Here is a 20,972-nt window from a genome sequence, read left to right as displayed (position 1 = left end):
GGGTGGGATGAGATTTCCGTGATGATATAAAATATAAATAAATTTCTGTGGGCAGCATTTTCATAAGCTAAATTTTCAGGAGACTGATTATGATGCATGAACATTTTTTTTCAGCTTTTGAAACCTTTGATTTTGTTGTTTCAGGTCTTTAGCTCCCTGAGGCAACTCTCTGCCTTCAGGGAACTGGAAGCGCTGGCCCACGCCCACGTTGACGTCATCGCCCACCCTCTTCCCACCCCCACCCCAGCAGGGCTGAGCTTTTCAGCATGTGTTTCACGGTAGCTGGCTGTTAATTGGCCAACCAGCATGAAACCGCGGTCGAGGGCCAATCGCAGTCAGCGGTCTGTTTCCTGGCCGATTCCAGGCCCGCCAATCGCGCCCGCCTGCTGAGCTGAAAATTAAGGCCCATGTGTATTTACACAAAATGCCTTGTTTTTCTGTTCACTGAGCCCAGGAGGTTAGGATGTCCTCAAACTTATTTGCCTAATGTGGTAAGTAGTTTGGTAGTAAGCAGCGCACACTGTGATAGTTAATTCTTTGTTGTTGCCATTTAACCATGAAAAAGCCCCAGAAGTCTAATTAAAGTCTACTGTATTCATTCTACTACTGCATCCTGGTTTCCTTTGATATTTGAAAGCTGTTATGCATAGGACCCCCTCATTCATTCAACCAGGTATTGCTATTTAAATTTGACCAGCATCCAAGACAGCGTTTTCACTCGATCCCTTTTGGCAGCAGGGATCATGATTGCCCTGTCTATAGGCCTTCCATTCCTCTCAAATTTCTGCAACTTTGAGATGGTACCTCAAATATTTTAAGGATACAAATAAAAAACAAAGTTTGCTTATTGACTTTACAGACTCTTCCGCATTCTTTGAATGGTTTTCCAACACCCATTTCTCTCAACCAATTCCTCTGGATTTCTGTAGGAATTTTAGTGCAATATTGGTAGACACAACTTTGGGGTATTATGTGAACTGACTTCTATGATGTGGATCCTAGGAATTGTGCAGGTCATGTAGCTCATTTTGTGAATAGCCAGTGTGGTAGTCAGATACAATTTTTTATGGGCATGCTCAACATATAATTTATCCAAAGTCAACCAAGATTGGCCAAGCTCATGGTGTGTAAAGGGTATTATTATTTAAAGAACAAAGCAAGATCTAACAAGGTAGGTAATTTTACTGTACAATTCCTTATTTGAGTGGATATTTTGCTCTGTGACTGTTAACTTAGGTCTTTGTACGCTTATCATGTTTTTCGTTATCAGAATTGCTTCAGGATTATTTTTCCATTGTTGTTTTCACTCTTTCTGTACCTACCATATCATGCTTTATCAATAATGTTATCCTGCAATTGTAATATGTCTATTTATGGATCAGCCTTTCCATATTCAGTTGCATTTTCTTTGCACCTTCTAATATTTTATACTGTTGCATACACTTCTAATGCCAATAGATTATTTCTAATACTCCCCCTGCTCTCTGCCTCAGAAAGAGAGCGAGCGATTCCAGGAGTACTATTAGAAATGGAAAAGTCCATACCCTGAAACCCAAAACCAATCAATTACCAACAGTAGATTAGTGGTAGACGAAGACCATGGAAGAGGATTAGTGGAATAGATGGGACAAAGAAGACAGTAACAATGAATTGATTATGCTGTCCATTTTGAACTGAATTAACTCCCAGGCTTCCAAGCTTGCCTTTTGTTGATGCTTCCTAAGGGGACATACACTTGTCACGGGCAATTATAAGGTTATTTTATTGCCCGTGTTCAAATATATTTGTATGTGAATGTGTGTATTTTCTTACCCTCAGAATGACTGAGTCAGTTTAAATATCCCAGCTGCAAGCTTTTGTGTTTTAAAATTTATTTCTCACACGCACTTGCCCTGAAGATTAAGTGAAAACTTGATGTCTCATTCATATGACTCAGCCACACTATCACACATACAAAAACTAGATACAGTTGAAGGTAAAACAGAAATTATAAAAATGGAATTTAACTCAGTCTCTATTTCATTGTGAGCCTGATTTTTCTTGGTTGAATTGATATCTTACCTGGAAACAAACTTCTTGAAAAGCAGGGATTTCTCCATGGTTACAAAGGCACTTGTAGTAGATCCGACAGAATTTGAAGTGAATGTGCTGAGGGAATAGGTTAGACGAGAGAGAGTCCTCGGTCCTCTGGCAAAGTATTACAGGGATATACTTAGGCTGCTTAGCTGACTGCAACAGGACCCTCTCTGAGGGAAGTCGGTCTTAAAGTCTCAAGATGTTTCTTTCAAAAGCCAACTTGAACTTCTGTTAATAACTGTTAGCAGGGAGCAAAGATAGCCACTGTGTCATGTGACCTCAACTGTGTTGAGTTATTATTCAAATAAGGTATTGTGGTAATCCCATTAAGCAGCTGGATTCTTTTCCCACCTGTGGTGTCAATAGCCTTTTGTGTTTGAAAAGATGCATTGACATTTTTTACAATGAAGGTGTTGGTGGGCATTTGATTATCTCCTGGTCTGACAAATGTGGAGTCCATATCAGAAAGAGGGCCCTTTTATTCTCCCTGGACACAAGATAATGTTTTGTAATTCACAAATTCAGCAGCCATCTTTAATTTCAGTCTTTTAGCGTAGCTCTTAAAAGTATAGGACAGAATTTTGTGTTTCCGTTGACTTTTTCTTTATTCATTCTTGCGATGTGGGCATCACTGGCTGGGTCAGCATTTATTGCCCATCTCCAATCACCCTTGTTTAGAGGCCATTTTAAGAGTCAATCACATTGCTGGGGGTCTGGAGTCACATGTAGGCCAGACTAGGTTTCCTTCCCTAAAGTACATTAGTGAACCACATGGGTTTTTACAAGAACCAACAATGTTTTCATGGTCATCATCAGACTTTTAATTCCAGATTTTTATTGCATTCAAATTTCACCACTTGCAGGTCCTCAGAGCATTACCCTGGATCTCTAGTATGAGTTCAATACTAGTTCAGTGACAATACCACTACATCACTACCTCTCCATGAACAAACAATTTGACAGGGAAAACACACTGGTGCAGAACATGTCTTGACAAGTGTGATGTGCAGAAGTTGGGACTTAACACAATTGCCTTGCTCAATCACGGACATCCGAGGAGCAGAATATGCTAGAGCCCTACAGTACCGGACCCTAGAGGAACATGTGCATTGCATACTGGGTAGATTCTGATGGACATGGCTCAGCCATGAAGCAGTACATGGAAGGCAGAAGGTCACCATTGATGTCTGGGTTCTGCTTTGGGCCTTCGGTGTCTTGGCCATGGTCTGCTACAGATGATTACTGAGGGGGTGGATAGGAAAGTCCAGCTCTGAGTGGGAGAGGGAAGTGTACCGGGGGTGGAAGAGGAAGGTGTAGGTTTGACTGGGTGAGGAAGGTGTACCAAGGGAAAGTTGAGGGGGGTAGAGAAGTGAAGTTGGGAAGGGGGGAAATGATGGTGTCGGGGGTGGGGTAATGTTGGGATGGGGAGGAATGATGGTGTTGGGGGAAGGAGTTCGAAGGGAGGCAGGAGTCCAGGGGGTGGAAGGAGTTTGGAGGGGAACAGGAGTCCAGAGAGAGGAAGGAGAGCAGAGGGGGAAGGAGTTCAGGGGATGGAAAGAATTAGGAGAGGCAAAGGATTCTTAAGGAGTAAGGGGGTTGATGTCCAGGTGAACATGCAAGACAAGGTTCTGTGGTGTCGATGACTGCCTCCTGGGGAGTGAAACGAGGGTGGGCGTGGTAGGAGGGAATGGTGAGTATGAGAGAGGGCAGAATGAGCCGGAGGGTGGGAGGGTGAGGGTGCAAAAATTGCAGTAGAAGAGATGGCATGGTTGGTGGGGTCTCAGAGGTAGACGCAGACCCCTGGGTGTGGGAAGGAGGAGGTCAGAGAGGTCACTGTGGATGGGATGGGATTCTCAGGAAGATAGCGGACGTGAATGTTCACCCGAACATTCCAGAAAGAAAAGGGTTTGGATTGGTAGGTGATGGTGGGGAGGTAGAAGCTGATGCCAGGGGGGGTCAACAGTGATGGGCAAAAGGAAATGGGTAACTGGGGGTGTGGGTGGAAGGGTGGGTAGCTGATAACATACCTCACTACAACCATTTTGCACAAACAAAAGTGAGCGGAGCGGTGCTGCACTGGAGTGTGATCAATGGGTGGGTGGCGATGCAGGTCAGCTCAGATGGACAACTGATAGAAAACCCCAGCAAGCAGCATTGAAAATGCTTGGGACGGTGAGATGAGTCTGATACAGGAGTATTCACATGTGTGGGAGAGTGCTAGCACAAGGCTCCGAAAGGTCCTGCCACACTCAGAATCACTCATGGGCTGCCTGCATATAGCTGAACTGCTAGTGGGGGGAATGTAGTTGGAGGACTTGCGAAGCCTGTAAATGATGCTGAAATACACCATTACTCCTTATTCAGAGAAAGTGAATACAGTTTCAGATTATAAAGTTGACAAAATGTATTCACCTGTGCAACCACTTGTGATCAGAAATTCTTAACTTTTCTAAGACTACCACTTCTTCTAGATGCTGACTTGACATCCACAGGAGGGGTGGGGACACCCTTTGCAAAGGTTGGCCCTGTAACCTCTGATGACTGCAACATGGGTCCTCTGGAGAGCCAAGTCCTTGAGGACCCTGGCTTGCTTTGAATGTCCTCCTGTAGGCTAGCTACTCCCTCTGGGGGAACAGAGGATAAGGTTGAGGGGATCACAGGCAAAGGGGTCTTGGAGGGAGAGGACAACCTTTGAGATTCCTGAGTGGAAGACCCAGGAGTGTCCAGCTCTTGCTGTTCCTCCCTTCTGGTGCCTGAGGGCCTCGGCCTGACTCCTTGAGGGAAGGTGCACCTGGGGGGAGGTTGAGGTGCCTCATTTCCCTCTTGTGTTGCCATTTCAGGAGCTCACCCGTGGCTACCATGATAGAGTGCAGGTCTACACACACCTCTGCATTCTTTTGGGCCTGAGTCTCCAGGGCATACACTCTCTGCCCCATGGAGACCTCCATATGCGCACCTATGGGCACCACTTCATCAGAGAGCAGGCAGACACATTCCTCCGACTCGCATGCCACTCTGTTGAAGGCTTCCAAATGCTATTCATGATGTTCCCACACCTTCTTCTGACCATCTACGAGGCTCATCATCTGATTTGGACCTCACAGATTCCTCTTCCCCAGCAGTCCTCTGAGGGCTGAGGAACTCAGCTGAACTTGCCTCCTCCTGCTGTGGGCATGTGTCTGTGCGGTGACCATCAGATTGTGAACCCGAGCCTTCTCTAGATCTAGGTCCCTCAGAGGTGTGTGCCTCTACGTGTGGATGAGCACTGCAATGGGTCTTCCAGATGGCTTATTTCCAGCTCTTCAATGGGGGGAGTGTTCTCTTAGCTGGAGGTGAGGACATGGATGGAGCTGAGGGACTGATTGGCTGAGGGTGTCGATAGTTTAGCAGAGCTCCCTGTGAACCAAAGTAGAGATAATTAGTGTATGGCAGCAGAGTCAAAAGCAGGAGAGAGAGCACTCACATTTGCATTGAGAGAGGGAGGATGTAGTGCAAGATCCTTACGAGGGTGTTCACCGCCGACCTCATCGTGGCCACACACACAGTCCACATCCTCACCAGTCAGCGCAATGGCACACTCCTCAAAGCGAGTAAGGGGCCTAATGTCGGCCACTCACCCCCAGTCTAGGACCTCTCATTGCTGCTGTGAGCCAAGTTCTCCTGTACGAAAGGAGATGGAGGATGTGAGCAGGAGTCATCGAACTACATGGAATATTTGCATGGTGAGCAGAGTCAAGGATGGGATGAGGATACAAACTCCAAAGGATATAAATCTGATGGGGATGTGAGGGTGTGTGTAAGAGTTAGTGGTGTTGTCCCTTGAGGCGTGAGATCCCTGTGGATGTATGATGGGTTTGTGTATGTGTGAGTTGAGAATGATGAGAGGAGCGAGTTAACCTGGCGGAACAGATGAGACCCTTCATCCCCTTTCTGCACTCTGTGGCTTTCTTCTTTTGCAGGGCATTGGCGTTGACCACCACTGCCATCACCTCTCATGCTGCAATGGTGACCTTGCTTGGTGGCCTTCCTCCAGAGCAGGGGTAGATGACTTCATGGCAGGCCTCCACTGCGTCCAGTAGACACTCAAAGGAGGTGTCACTAAATCTGCAAGCAGCATGTTTCCCCCCTTTGGCAACCATCAGTTCCCAGCAGCTCCCTATCCCTTGAAGAGTGCTAGCTCTGTGCAGGGGCAGCCTTTAAATATTGCTGAAGGATTGAGGTGACAGCAGAGTGGGCGAATCAGAGGATGTCCCACCAGTGACCCGACGTGTTTTCTGGGAATACATGATTAAAAAGTGGGATTGGGATAATATGGTGTGAAAACCCACCATTGCGGCAAGCAGGTAAAACATCCCATTTCCCGCCCTCTACCGCACATCATGTAAATCTGGGATGATTCCACTCATAGCTTTTTTTTAAGTAGTCCCAATAACATCACACTGGTTTGGTCATGACACAAAACAGACTGCTGCAGTAACATAAACCACATTTGTGTCCTGTGTTTTCATTCGTTGAGTAATATAGGTAGACAATATAAACTGATGGAATTAATATCTGGAGTTACAAAGGCAATTCAAATGTACTATTGTAATTCGGATCAGTTGAACTTTACTTAAACCAAGTTGATATTCTGCTCAATATCCAAGATTAATAGAGACTGGAATTTTAAGGGGCCTTTTGCAATGGGTTTTGAGGCAGGGGTGTGGGGGCATAAAATTGGAACAGAAGACTGGAAGCCTGACATCTTCAGCTGGTTTGCGCATTTCATTGACGGCAGCCAAAATGGAGAGCAGACTTTGTTCTTTGCTGTGGTGGGAAGTTAATTAAGACACTTAACTATCCAATTGAAAGCAATTTTTGATGCTTTTTCAATTTTACTGGTGGTGCACAGGAACTACGGCTTCAGAGCCTCACCTGGTAAAAGGAGGCAGCAAGCAAGTGCTGTCTCAGTGCTGTCTGTCTCCGGCAGCCATCAAGAGAAAGGACAAGGTTAGATTCACTCTTGTTGGAGTTGGTCATTGCCTGGCACTTGTGTTACTTGCCATTTATTAGTCCTAGCCTGAATGTTGTCTAGGTCGTGCTTCATGCGGGTGTAGGCTGTTTAATTATTGGAGGAATTGTGTATGGAACTGAACACTGTGCAAACATCAGCAAATATCTTGACTTTTGATGTTATGATGGAAGGAAGGTAATTGATGAAGCAACTGAAGATTCTTGGACTTAGGACACTATCTGAGGAACTGCAGTGATGATCTGTGTTGAGATGGTTGGTCTCCAACAACTACAATCATTTTCCTTTTTGCTAGATATGTCTCCATCCAATAAAAAGAACTATACGGACATGAAACGTTAACTCAGTTTCTCTTTCCACAGATGCTGCCAGACCTGTTGAGTTTTTCCAGCATTTTCTGTACTTATTTCAGATTTCTAGCATCCACAATATTTTGCTTTTATCTTAATAGAAAGTTTTGCCTTTTGCTTCTCATTGACTTCAATTTTACTAGGGCTCTTTGTTGGCATATTTGGTCAAATGCTGCCTTGATATCATGGGCAGCCATTCTCACTTTACCTCTGAAATTCAGCTCCTTTTTTCAGGTTTGGATCAAAGCTGTGATGAGGTCTGGAGCCAAGTGGTGCTGGCAGAAGCAAACTGAGCATTAGTGAGCAGGTTATTGGTGCATAAGTGCTGCTTGTTGACAAGACCTTCCATGCTGATGTTTGAGAGCAGACTGATAGGATGGTAATTGGTCAAATTGGATTTGTCCTATGTTTTGTGGACAGGGCACTCCTGGGCAAATTTCCACATTGTTGGGTGGATGTCAATGTTATGGCTGTATTGGGACAGCTTGATTAGGGCGTGACTAATTCTAGAGCACATGTCCTTAACATCACAACCAGGATTTTTTTTGATGCCCATAGCATGTGCTATGTTCAGCACACTTAGCTGTTTCTAGCCACAAAATATAGTGAATTGATTTAACTAAAGACTGGCATCTGCTCGGCCTCAGGAGGAGGTCAAAATAGATCATCTACTTGACACTTTTGGCTGAAAATTTTTGCAAAAGCTTAAGCCTTAACTTTTTCACTTGTGCTGGCACATGCCGTTTTGAAAGCTCCTATATAACCTGCTTCCATCACCCTTTCAGGTGGTTGGTTCCAAATCTTAGCAACTGTTTGTGAAGAATATTCTCCACATTTCCCTTTAGTTCTTTGGCCAAATAGTTAAATCTACGATCTCTGGTTATCAAACTAATTACAGCATCTTCCTATTTGCTGTTCCAAAAACTCCATATAATTTCAAATACCTCTAAGGCGAACAATCACAGATTTTCCAAGCTCTCCACGTAACTGAAGTCTCATCCCTTGTATCATCCCGGTAAAGCTCCTTTAAACACTTTCCAAGGCATTGACATCATTACTGAAGTATGGTGCCTGGAGTTATGTGCAATGCCCCAGCTGAGGCCTAACCAGTAATTTGAAAAGATTTAGCATGACTTTCCTGTTTTTGTGTTCAGTATCTCATTTACAAAGCCAAGTATGCTTTCTTAACCAGCTTCTCAACTTGCCACCCCCGCCCATCTTCAATGAACTGTGAATGTGTAATCCAGGACCCTCTGCTGTTGCATACTCTCAAAATAATACCATTTGGGTATTGCCTCTCTATTGTTCATTCCAAAGTACACCTGTTCACAATTAGCCACAATAAATTGAACCTGCCATATTTCTATTCATTTCACCAGGATGTTAATGCCCTCTTGGGGGTGGAGATTTATGCCAGTGGGATTTTATGGTCCCGCCAGAGTCAGTGGATTTTTTAACAGCTCACCGCATTTTTCGGCCCTGCCCTCGCCGCGATGGGGCTGTAAGACTCTGCCCATGTCTACTACAAATGTCCTTACTTTTCAGTACGTTGTGAACCTTTATATCACTGAGAATCTTAAAAGCTGTTCTCCAAATGCCAAGTCCAGATCATTGATATATAATAAGCAAAGAAATGATCCTAATACCAACCTCCGGGACCCTACTGCATACTCCTATACAGGCAGATAACCATACTTGATGCTAGACCAATTGTTAAATTTAAGACTGATGTTGATAGATTTTTGTTAACAAGGGGCAGAATTTTATGCTGATTGGCCGAGTGTGTGCCCGACCCGATTGGACATGAAATTGTGCAAGACGATGTTGGGCGAATGTCTCGACATCATCCCGCGCTTGGACGATATTTCGATTGGCGGGCATGTGCACAAGTTGGAAGCCTGCCCACCCACAATTAAGAGGGCAATTAAGCCCATTAAAGGAAAAATTGACCCCAATTTTTCGTGGTCCGTCCAACCTTACGGCTGGTGGACGGGCGAATCGGCCAGGCGGCCTTTATAGTTTTTATGAAACCTCATCCAAGGGCGGGATGAGTTTTCCATTATGAACATATGAAATAGGAGCAGAAGTAGTCCCTTCGGCCTCTTGAGCCTGCTCCGCCATTGAATAAGTTCATGGCTGACCTGCTTGTGTTTCGATTTCCACATTCCTATCTATCCCCAATAACCTTTGATTCCCTTGCCTATCTACCTACCCCCACCTTAAAAATATTCAATGACCCCGCCTCCACTGCCTTCTGAGGCAGAGAGTTCCAAAGTCGCATAGCCCTCTGAGAGAAAAAAAATTCTTTTCATCTCTGTCCTATAAGGGCAACGCCTAATTTTAAAACAGTGCCTCTTAGTTCTGGACTCACCCACAAGTGGAAACATCATTTCATTGTGCACATTGCAGAGGCTGTTCAGGACCTTGTACACTTCAATCAGATCACCACTTCTAAAGTCCAGTGGAAACAAGCCTAACCTGTTCAACCTCTCTCAGGGAGTAGAAGACTTAGAATAGTATAAAAAAATAGTAAAATAGTAAAAAATAAGGTGAACATGTCCCCTCATGTGACTCTGTCACATGAGCAGGGACATGTTACAAATGAGATTTAAATGTTTTTATTTTATTTTTAATTCCTGTTGGAAACCCTTGGCCTTTTTTTCTGCCTGCCAACAGAATGGTTGGATGGGCAGAGAAAAATACAATTTAATTAATTGATTAAGGGCCTTAGTAGGACTCTTAATTGGCCTTAGTAGGACTTTAGGTACGCCCACTAAGCGAAATATCGCGAGAATGCGCGCTGACGTCGGGGACGCTTGCCCAACATCATCGCGCACTATTTTACTCTCGTTCGGGTCGGGCGCACGCCCGCCCGCCCGCCCGATGAGTGAAAAATTCTGCCCCTTATGTCTTCTTCACAACACACTTTCCTACCAATCTTGGTGTCATCTGTAAATTTAGCTATTGTGCCTTCACTCCCCTCACCTAAGTCATTGATATAAATTTTAAAAAGTTGGGGCCCAGCACAGATCCCTGCAGGACTCCACTCGTCACATCCTGCCAGTCACACAAAGACCCATTTATGCATACTCTCTGTTTTCTGCCAGCCAGCCAATCTTCTATCCATGCTAATATGTTACCCTCTACTCCATGAGCTTTTATTTTCCGCAATAACCTTTGATGTGCTACCTTATCAAGTGCCTTCTGGAAATCCAAGTACAGCATGTGTACAGGCTCCCTTTTATCCCGAGCACGTGTTCCTCATTCAAAGAACTCTAATAAATTGGTTAAGCTTGATTTCCTTTTCACAAAACCATGGTGATTCTTCCCCAATTATCTTCAGTTTTTCTAAGTGCGCAGCTATAACCTCTTTAATGATCGATTCTAATGCCCTCCCCATGACAGATGTCATGCTAACTGGCCTATAGTTCCTTGTTTTCTGCCTCCCTCCCTTCTTGAATAGTGGGGTTATATTTGTTATTTTCCAGTCTGATTGAACCTTTCCAGAATGTAGGGGATTTTGAAAAATTAACACCAACGCATCTGCTACTTCATTAGCCACTTCTTTTAAGACCCTAGGATGAAAGATACAAAGAAGGTTAAGAATTTCTTCGGTTTAGAATTTTTACCGTCATTATAAATTCAACCTATCGTGATGGAACGGTCAGTTCAGTTGCTAATTGTAGACAAAGGCTAAATTAATTCCTCTGCTTAAAAATGTAATATAACTTGTATTAATTTAATTCAGTATTTTATACATTCAGTTATGCAGTATTCATGAATAGAATTGTAGATGATTAAATATCTATGTATGTACCAAAGTCACACTGCACAGATTGAGGGGTGAAACTATGGAACTCAAATAAGCAGACTGCTCTGTCCTGGATGGAGTCAACCTTGTTAAATGCAATTGGAACTATACCCATGCAGTTGGGGAGTGAACGAATATTCCTTCACACAACTGGGAATAATTTTACGTTCCCCTAACCAGTGGGTTTGCAGGAAGGGGCGGTGGGGGGCTAAAATTTCTTAAATGCCCTTCCCACTGAGCTCCCACCCACTCCAACCTCTCTGCAATTTTACAGTGGGATAGCAGAGGCCTAGGCCAGCCAGCCTGCCCTTTCCCAAATGAGGCCCTTAAGTGGCCAATTAATGACTACTTAAGGGATGTTCCCCACCTGTCCTCAATTTTCAGGCTGGGAGGTGGAGTTCAGGGGCTGGGTGAGGGGAGGCCTGGAAAGTAACCCTGCTTAGGGTTCGGGCACCTCCAACAACAGCATCCTTTTAACTTCGGCGCCCCCCCCCACTCCCACCGCTGGCTCCTGCAGGTGATCCCACCTGCCCTGGCTTCTCAACTAACACTCCCACCACCCATCTACCCAACCAGCCATGCCCACAGTCCTCACCTCTGCACCCTGAGCCCGCACACTTACCTGCTCCTGGACTTCAGGACTTTGACTCTGGGGACTGTTTATAGTTCCAGCATTGTCCACTGCAGCTTCTGGTGCTGCTTGGCCTAGGCAGCTCTCTGAGATGAAAGTCCCATCTGAAGTCAATTCCCACTCTTTGGAGCATTAAATGGCTGAGGAGAAGTCAGTGGATGAAAGGGAAACACCACCATCCTAAAAATCCTCATCCACTGAGGCCAGGATTTTCCAGCCCCGTTGGGGCAGGACCCGCTGTGGGAGATTCGGCAGGCCCGCTTCCCACTTTTGCACGCGCCTGCCAACTGAAATATCGTGCGAACTTTGGATGGCATTGGGACGCTTGTCCGACATCGTCCTGCGCAATTTCATGTCCAATCGGGTCGGGCACACACTCGGCCAATCAGCATAAAATTCTGCCCCGGTTAACAAAAATCTATCAACATCAGTTTTAAATTTAACAATTGGTCTAGCATCAATTATGGTTATCTGCCTGTATAGGAGTATGCAGTAGGGTCCCGGAGGTTGGTTTTAGGATAATTTCTTTGCTTATTATATATCAATGATCTGGACTTGGCATTTGGAGGACAGCTTTTAAAATTCTCAGTGATACAAAGGTTCGCAATGTACTGAATAGTAAGGACATTCGGAGTAGACATGGGCAGAGTCTTACAGCCCCATCGCGGCGAGGGTAGGGCCAAAAAATGACCAATCATGTCAACAGTATTAGTAACGCTCACCAAATATTACAGCTGGAATCCCAACATCAACGTAGAGGAGTGCATTTTGTGCCTGCCCTATGGCTGCACCTCTGGAGCTGGCAAAACTTTCACCTCAACTCGGAAGCCTGCCATTTTGGATGGTGGGTGTGAAGAAACTGGCTCTGACATGCTTCGGATATTTGATGGCTGCAAGTAAATTCCATCTTGACCACCGCAGTTAGCTATTAGGAATTGCAGCAGGTAAGTCAGCTCGTCAAGTTTTAAATCCTTCCCCCCAGCCTTTGTGCAGTGCATAACACCATAAAAAAGTGTCCTCGTACAGAGCCATGCTGTGGCCTGACGCACCACATTTAACATTCATGTAACTTTTTGAATATTTTCACCCATATTAGATCTGATGTTCCCTCTTATTCCCAGCAGAAGACTTTGGAAATAGTGAAGGATGGGGTTTTCAGAGCCAGTGGTTAATTTGAGTGGTAATGCTCTGGTTCATGTATTCTGATGCAGACTTAACACTTTGCTCACCAGCTGCAGCAGCTTGTCTCTAGTAAAACACCTGGCTTATAATCAAAATTCATATTTGATCCAGATCTTGCTTCCTACTTAATGTTAATATCATCCTTCTAATGTAGAGGAAGTGAGGAACCTTGGAGTGAATGTCCACAGATCCCTGAAGATAATAGGACAGGTCTTTTAGAAGGCATATGGATCCCTTTCATTCATCAGCCAAGATATAGAATATAAAAGCCGTTGGAGCTGTACAAAACATTAATTAGCTTATTGTGGTCAGCTCATTACAGAAAGGATATAATTGGATTAGAGGGTACAGAGGAGACAGGAATGTTGCCAGGACTAGAAAATTGCAGCTATGAGGAAAGATCGGATAGGCTGGGATTGTTCTCCTTGGAACAGCGGAGACTGAGGGGAGATTTGATTGAGGTGAACAAAATTGTGAGGGGCCTGGTTAGAGTGGATGGGAAGAGTCTGTTTAGCAGAGAGTTCAGTGACTAGGGGGCATAGATTTAAAGCATTTGGTAGAAGGATTAGAAGGGAGATGAGGAATGATTTTTTTCACTCAGAGGATTGTAGAGGTCTGGAAGTCACCCCTTGAAAGGGTAGTAAAGGCAGCAACCCTCAACTCATTTAGAAGGTGCTTTGATGTGCATCAGAAATGTTGTAACCTGCAGGCCCGAATGCTGGAAAGTGCGATTAGACTGGGTGGCTCATTTTTTGGCTTGCATAGACATGATGGGTCTTTCTGTGCCTTTTGTTACTCTATAACACATTCCCAGCCATCATACTTTTATTTTTCCTTTTCTCTAAGGAAGATATATTTTGCTGGTTTTGTGCGATATTCCTAGGGAAGAATTTTCTGGTTGGCGAGCAGGGGTGGGCCCTGCTCGCTGACACATAAAGTGAATTGTGGTGATGTCGGGCGGGTGTCCCGACGTCATCGCGCGTCATTTAGATATTCAGTTTGGCGGGCGTGCAGCTGACTCTGCTGCACGCCTGCCGAACTGTCAAAGGCCTATTAAGACCTGTTAAAAACTAATTAAAATAGTTAAATGAGCTGCCCATCCAATCTTCAGGTTGGAGGGCAGGCGAAGAGCCCAGGTGGCCTTCGCATTTTTCATGAAACCTCATCCACGAGCAGGATGAGGTTTCATGAAGTTTTTATAAATTAAATAACACCCCCCCAAGCCATTTTTCCAGATATGGGATCAATGGCTGAAGGGCTGCACACTTGCATGTGCTGGATAGCCAATTAAGTAGGGCTAATGGCTTATTATTAGAGGCAGACTGGAATTTTCCTTTCTGCCTCTGGGCTGAAGCACTGGGAAGAATGTGGCTTCCCGACAGCAGACGAGGTGGGGTGCATGGATGGAGGTGGGGTGTGTGGGGGCAGCACCCCCGATAGGTATCGAGGACCTCCCACCTGCCTGATGATAGCTGTAAAAATAGACCACCTTGTGGAGGAATTTCTCCTCCACAGTGCTACCTGATCCGCTGGGGCCATTTTCTAATTTGAAACTGTTTTAAATTTGTCAAGAAGGCACCTTTAAAATGGAGCACCTTTGCTCTCCCTTAAGTAAACTGCAGGCTGCTGCTCCTTCCATCAGTGGAATAATCCCAGATTTGCACTTAGGTTAAATGATCTTATCTGTGCTGCCAGGATAAGGCAACCATCTCATCACCTGTAAACGCACACACTCACAAGCCCATCACACATTCACTGGCATCTCACTCACTGCCAGCTCAAAGGACATCACCACTCATTCTCTCACACACCCTCACATCTCCATCTGGCCTCATCCCCTCTGGAGACTGCCTCCTCAGCATGTACCATCTTTAGGCCACTTGCACAGATCAACATGCATCCTTACACACACCTTGAGATGCACCCCCTTCCCCAGTACAGCCCTCACCCTGCAGCCACTTCCCTTGCCTGAGATCTCTTCTCCCCCTTCCCCAAGCAAACCCTAGCCCTGCAGCTATTTAAAAGCCACCCTTGCCTCATGGCTGGTCTGGTAGGTAGAGACCTGCCTGTGAGCCCCTCTAAAGTTGGTGCCTGTGAAGTCTGGCGCTGATTTCGGTGAGTGCTGCCTGAAGCAAGGTAGGTAAAAAAACCTCGAAGTGCTGAGGGAAATGCCGCTCACCAAGTGCACGTCACTTATGTACAGTTGTGAAACACACCAAGGTGCCCAGATGATCCAGTCTGGGGGATGATTCCAGTGAGCAGGGATTTTAATTACATGCAGATGTATTAAAGTAACATTCCCGACGTGCGGTAGCGGGAAATGCTGCCTGTCATTGCGCAGCGGAGCAGACGATTGCCCTGAGTTCCCCACTGCATAACCTTCCATTTGTCTTCTTAGACAGTATTTGGAAGTAGATCCCAAATTTCCAGAGCAGCTACAGTGGAACCTCTGTTGTACTTCTGATGAAGTTATGTGATAGAGTGGGAGCAACTCTGAAGAAATTCTTGGCCTACATGTCACAATGAATATTTCTCTTTATTTTGACTTAATGGGCAGAGGGAAGGTAGGTTTGGGGGTGTGCAGGCCGTGGTGGGGGTTGCGGATGGCTCTCCTATCCCACCACCTGGAAGGAAAGTCAGCTAAGAGCTGACTTACTCTGTGCAAGCCCACCCCACGCAGTGGATAACAAACAGCGGGCAGGCTAAATTGTGTAACAGTGGGACTTCTGCCGCTCTCTGGGGTGGAAGTCCAGCCCTTGGGAGCTGCTGGTCAATCGGAATGACCAACAGAGCTCCAGAGTCCCAGCAGCACCAAACGCTCTGCAGTGGGTGCTGCCAGAACTGCAACCAGTCCCAAGAGCAAGGCCAAATGGATCCTCGAGCAGAATCTTCTGTTTGGTGTGCGCACTCCGCATGCCGAAGCGTGAAATGACACGCTGTGACATCGGGCCTCAATGTCACCGTGCGTCATTCTGATCTTCCATTCGGCGGGTGCACTGGAGTCTGCTGCACACCTGGAGAACTGTCAAAGCCCTATTAAGGCCATTCATAAAATAATTAACCCAATTGACAAAGCTGCCATCAACTTTAAGGTTGGAGGGCAGGCGGAGAGCCCAGGCGGCCTTCGCATTTTTCAGGAAACCTCATCCACGGGCGGGATGAGGTTTCATGAAGGTTTTATTAATTAATTAAAATTTTTAATGAAATTTCATAAATATGTCCCAGCTCTTGTGACACTATCGCATGAGGGGACAGGTCTGAATAATTTTATGGTTTTATTTTGTCCAACTTTAAAGCTGAACTTAATCTCCCTGGGAGATTTCTGCGCTCTTTCGTGCGCATGCACTTGAAAGAGCTCAGGCTCTGACTCTTCCTCCTCCCCCCGCCCACACAGGTAGCGCTGAATGCTACCAGGCACATGTCACGCTGGCTGGGCCTTAAGTGGCCCACCCACATAAAATGGCCCACCCACGCAGGCGGCAATCGGCTCTGTGCCCGCCCCGCGCTTGCTCCCGAGTGGCCCGCCTGATAGAGAGAAAATTCTCTCCCTAGAGTGAGGTAAGTCCAGGATATTGTGTGGGGAGGGTTTGGCCAGCTTAGGCAAGGTGATGGAGAGGGTTGGTGGAAGGGATGGGTTTTGAAGAGCAGGCGGGTAGGAAGGAAGGACGAGGTATTATCTTAGGGAGCTGTCACTGATGTGCAAAGGGTAGTCCTCGAAGATAATACCACCCCCTTCCTTTCTTCCTTCTCTTTTAAAAACTTTAAAGAAAGGATGGCCACTCCTGCCCACCTGCCCACGCCAACCATATTATGACATGGGCAGCATATTGTTGGGATCAATTGACCGTTAATTATTTATTTACATATGGCAGGTGGGCTGCTGATTCTGGCGCTTGGCCCCCTACCGTGTTATGGGGGTGAGTTCGGGCATTTGTGTGAAGGTGGTGGGCTGGGCACCCCCCCTACTTTCCGTGTTCCCCCCACTGCTGAAAACAAATCCACAGTGGCACTTAAAATTCCAGCCCAATGTTCCTGACATTGATTAAAGCACTTGCCCCAACTTTGCTTTGCTCTCCTGTTGTAGTGTTCTGAAACTGTGGCCAGGATTTTATGGCCTCGCTGCGGTGTGTCTCTCCCCCGCCCAGCGGATGTGGCGAGCCATTCATTTCGTTCTCCATTCAGTTCGGCGGGACGGTAATATCCTGCCAGGCAGGAGGGGCCATAAAGCCCTGACCTGTAACTTTATCTCATTGATTTGTTTTGTGGTGGTGTAGTTAAGAGGAACATTCATGGGAAAAGATTTCCTCTGTGTAGTATTTGTAGAAAATTCAGAAGCAGACTTGCAAAATCATTATTCATTCTTCCGATTTCATTATAAACAATGAACAGAAGAAATGTTCTTCTGCTTTTAAATTTTATTATATAATATATTTGTCTTGAGTAGAGAGATATTACTCTTGTCACATGATACTGACCTCTATGTTTGTGGTAACAGAGCTTTATATTATGTTGGTTGTAAAACATTTTGCACACTTATCATTAGTTAACCATGTAACACCTTTTTATGCCTGATTGCTGTAATATGATTGCAGGAATTACTGGCCATATCATGAGTTTTAATATGTACAATTTTATATTCAGAAGAGGAGAGCCTGGCTCAGTGGAGGATGAAGCAAGGGACAACATCACCATCTTTACCAGAATTCTTGACCGACTCCTGGATGGCTACGACAATCGCCTGAGACCAGGATTAGGAGGTCAGCAATTGAAAAGTATTTGGAATTTCACTTTGTTTTATTTTATTCAGTGAGATAACTTTTCTAAATATTTGTGCCTTCCTGAAAAAGCAAAATACAAATGTAAAGGTCCAATAATCACTGGTATGGTGTTGCAGTAAAATAGTGAAGCACGATAGTCTGCCTGGTTTAATCTGGAATTTTTATCCATAATCGTCATAGATTAGGGAATGGTTCAGAGTAGTGCATTTATCACTCGATAACCTGGAAACTTAATGCGCTGATTCCACCGCTCCAGCCTGGGAATAGACTAGTTTCAGTAAGTGCAGATTTACTTAATAAACTGACAAACCTTGTCAAAGTTCAAGATATCTGAAGTGGAACAATTCGTATAGGGACCGCATAATGACTGAAGAAAGAAATCAACAACATCAACGATAAAAGCTTGCATTTCTATAGCACTCTTAACATAGAATCATGTAACAAAGTAGAGGAATAATTAGAACACTTTGGGTAAGAAGGAAGCATTAGGAAAGGTGAACCAAAAGCTCAAAGGACGTTAGAAAATGAGAGGGAGATGGAAAGCTGGAGGGGTTTGGAGAAAGAACCCCAGAACATGGAGCAGAGTTTGGGTGTGTGGTGGCTGTGTGTGGGAGTGGGGGCGGTGACGGGGGGTTCTCTATAGGACTGTTGGAGGTCACCAAGATAGACTACAATTGAATAGGTAAAGGTGGCGGGCATTCCACTGAGCTGGATAATGAAGGAGAGCTGTTTGAGGGGAATGGTGTGGTTGACAAAGTCACAAGTTGCAGAAAAGTTGTAGACAATGAGAATCATATTACATTTTGGCTGTTTTCATTTGTAACTTCGATCAGGGCTGTTTTAGTGACATGGTTGGAGTGAAAACCTAATTGCAGAGATTTGAAGATAGAGTTGTGGGAAGGGTGAGCACAGGTTTGGAAGGCAACAACTTGTCCAAGAACTATAGAGAGGAAGGGGAGTTTGGAGATGGGATGGTAATTTTTCAAGGATGGAGGAGTTATGTGTGGGTTTTTTGAAGGGTAGATGATAGCAGTTTTGAAAAAGAGGAGTTGTTGGCAATCTCGGGGGCCAGGAAGGCAGGATAAATTGTTATCTTTTTACTGAGAATGGTGGTAAGAATAGTAAGATATGGGTCTCATGGGTAAGATTAACTTGGATAGGGCAATTGGGAAGAAAAGAAATAGAGAAAGAGAGGACAAAGGGAGGTGAAATCGTCAAGGAGAAAGAGTCACTTAGTACAAAGGCTGAGGGTTGAAAGAACAGGGTTATCTCAGTGACAAATTGGTGAGAGTTGGAGAGCACTCGACAAGGGGGAGGAGAAGAGACCCCAAAATGTGATTATGTATAAAAGCCACACTACCTCCAGTAGTTTAGGTGAGGCAGGTTAGGAAGCTGGGTAGGGTGACTTCTATAAGGGGCCAGGTATTATTACCTTAGAACCGATTTCCAGGATATCAATGTAGTTATTTACCGTAAAGTTGCGGATGACAGAGACTTTTTTTCTGAGTGAGCAAACGTTCTGAGAGGAAATGTAGAGAGGAGGAGCATTGATTGTGAAACTGCTTGAAGAATTCAGAGGGGCAATGCTGGCTGGAGTGAAAAAGATGGCTAGGAGGTTCAGAGGTTAGTTGCTAGTGAGTGTGCTGGGTATTTAATTTGTTGAAAGAGGAGGATGAAACAGTAAGCTTGGTTGCTTCTAAGGAGTTAGCAATATGTCCTTCAGCAAACCCTTTGGAGAATGCCAAGAGAGGCACAAAGGATAGCCAAGAGTTTATTCAAGGAAGATCCAAATCCATAGTTGTGGCAGGAGAGTAGGAAGGCAGAGAATTCATTGTGAGAAACAGAAAGTTCCTTCAGCGACATTGACAGTTCTGTCTGCTGTTGTAGAAAAGACATCTGAAATAAAGATTGGCAAGCCAATGTGCTTGGATTGTCCTAGGGCATTCAAAATATCTGAACACTGCCAATAATGCCAAAGCAATGTTGGACCAGAAGCCGTGAGCAGAAGAGCTGAAGGAAGCCCTTTTGTTTTACCAACATGAGACTCTACATCATCAGCCAACTATGAAGGTTTGCAATTACTGTACAGGCAAAAGTTTCGGGAGAGAAACTGCATTTGGTGAATTTCTCCTAAAGCAACAGGTGGCTAGTAAATGGAATCAAGAACTGAAACATTCATGGCAAATTGGCACCTGCAAAACCCACTAAATTTGCTGCTCACTTACAGAGGATATTTGCATAATCTTGGTCTATTAGCATTTATCGCTGCAATGAAACTGGCTTGTGTTCATGATGGAACCAAATTGTCGACCTATTAAGATGGGAAGTAATTTACAAATCACACAGCAGATAAGAGATAGCAAATAATTCTGAACAACTTTGCAAAACAAAGTTAATATTGAAATGTTTAAAACACCGTTTTATACTTGTAAGTTAACTGTTTCAGTAAATAAATGCTTGTTAAAATGTTAAATGTTGCACCTACATTTTGTGTTCTGATTTTTCACGACAATAATACAATTGTACCGCATAAAGTAATGTGCATATGCACAGAACAGATAGCTAGCTTGAAATTATGGAGGACATCTTGGAATTTGCTCACCTGACATGTTGGTTAAAATTGTATGTTTGGTGACAATGATCTGGATTAAAGAAGGAGGATTTCAATATCTGAGAATAAAAACACTTCTTCTCAGCTTTGAGAACACATTGACTCAGAACTTATTGGAAAAATGTGACATAGCTAATCTGTCAGAGTGGAGTTACACCTTTTTTTCCTGCGGTGAAAATTCATGTATAACTGATTTAAGCTAGTTTTACTCTGAAATGTTGCAGCATGCAAATTTCCGTAATCATTTGCACCACTCATGAGTTATTTCTGACATAGCTCCAATTGGTTCATTAATATAGTTATGCTCCAGGCAAAAGACCAGGAAATGTGAATCTCCTGCACGTGTACCTTTTACATGAAAAGGTACACAAAAGCCAAAGGCACATTTTCGGTGGTTTTTAGTGATTGATTATTGAGACCTGCATTGTATTTTCAGTATCTTTGTACTTTTATGACATCAGCATTGAGAAAATTTCCAGTTGCACTTTCTTAAATATGATGTGCTTAATGTACAGAAGTGAT

The 20,972-nt window shown here is 44.6% G+C and overlaps 1 protein-coding gene across 1 annotated transcript in view; it reads left to right on the top strand.

Annotated features, from left to right (window-relative positions):
* gabra2a (gamma-aminobutyric acid type A receptor subunit alpha2a) overlaps nucleotides 1-20,972 on the top strand; it is a 365,339-nt gene that overhangs the window by 53,163 nt on the left and 291,204 nt on the right. Inside the window, exon 3 of the mRNA XM_041183039.1 lies at nucleotides 17,703-17,818. Within this exon, the coding sequence (XP_041038973.1) occupies nucleotides 17,703-17,818 (116 nt within the window). The remainder of the gene's footprint in view (nucleotides 1-17,702; nucleotides 17,819-20,972) is intronic.

Source organism: Carcharodon carcharias, chromosome 1 (genome assembly GCF_017639515.1).
Source record: "Carcharodon carcharias isolate sCarCar2 chromosome 1, sCarCar2.pri, whole genome shotgun sequence".
Taxonomy (NCBI): Eukaryota; Metazoa; Chordata; class Chondrichthyes; order Lamniformes; family Lamnidae; genus Carcharodon; species Carcharodon carcharias.
The sequence above is the reverse complement of the archived record's forward strand: the minus strand, read 5'-3'. Positions and strand labels throughout refer to the sequence as shown.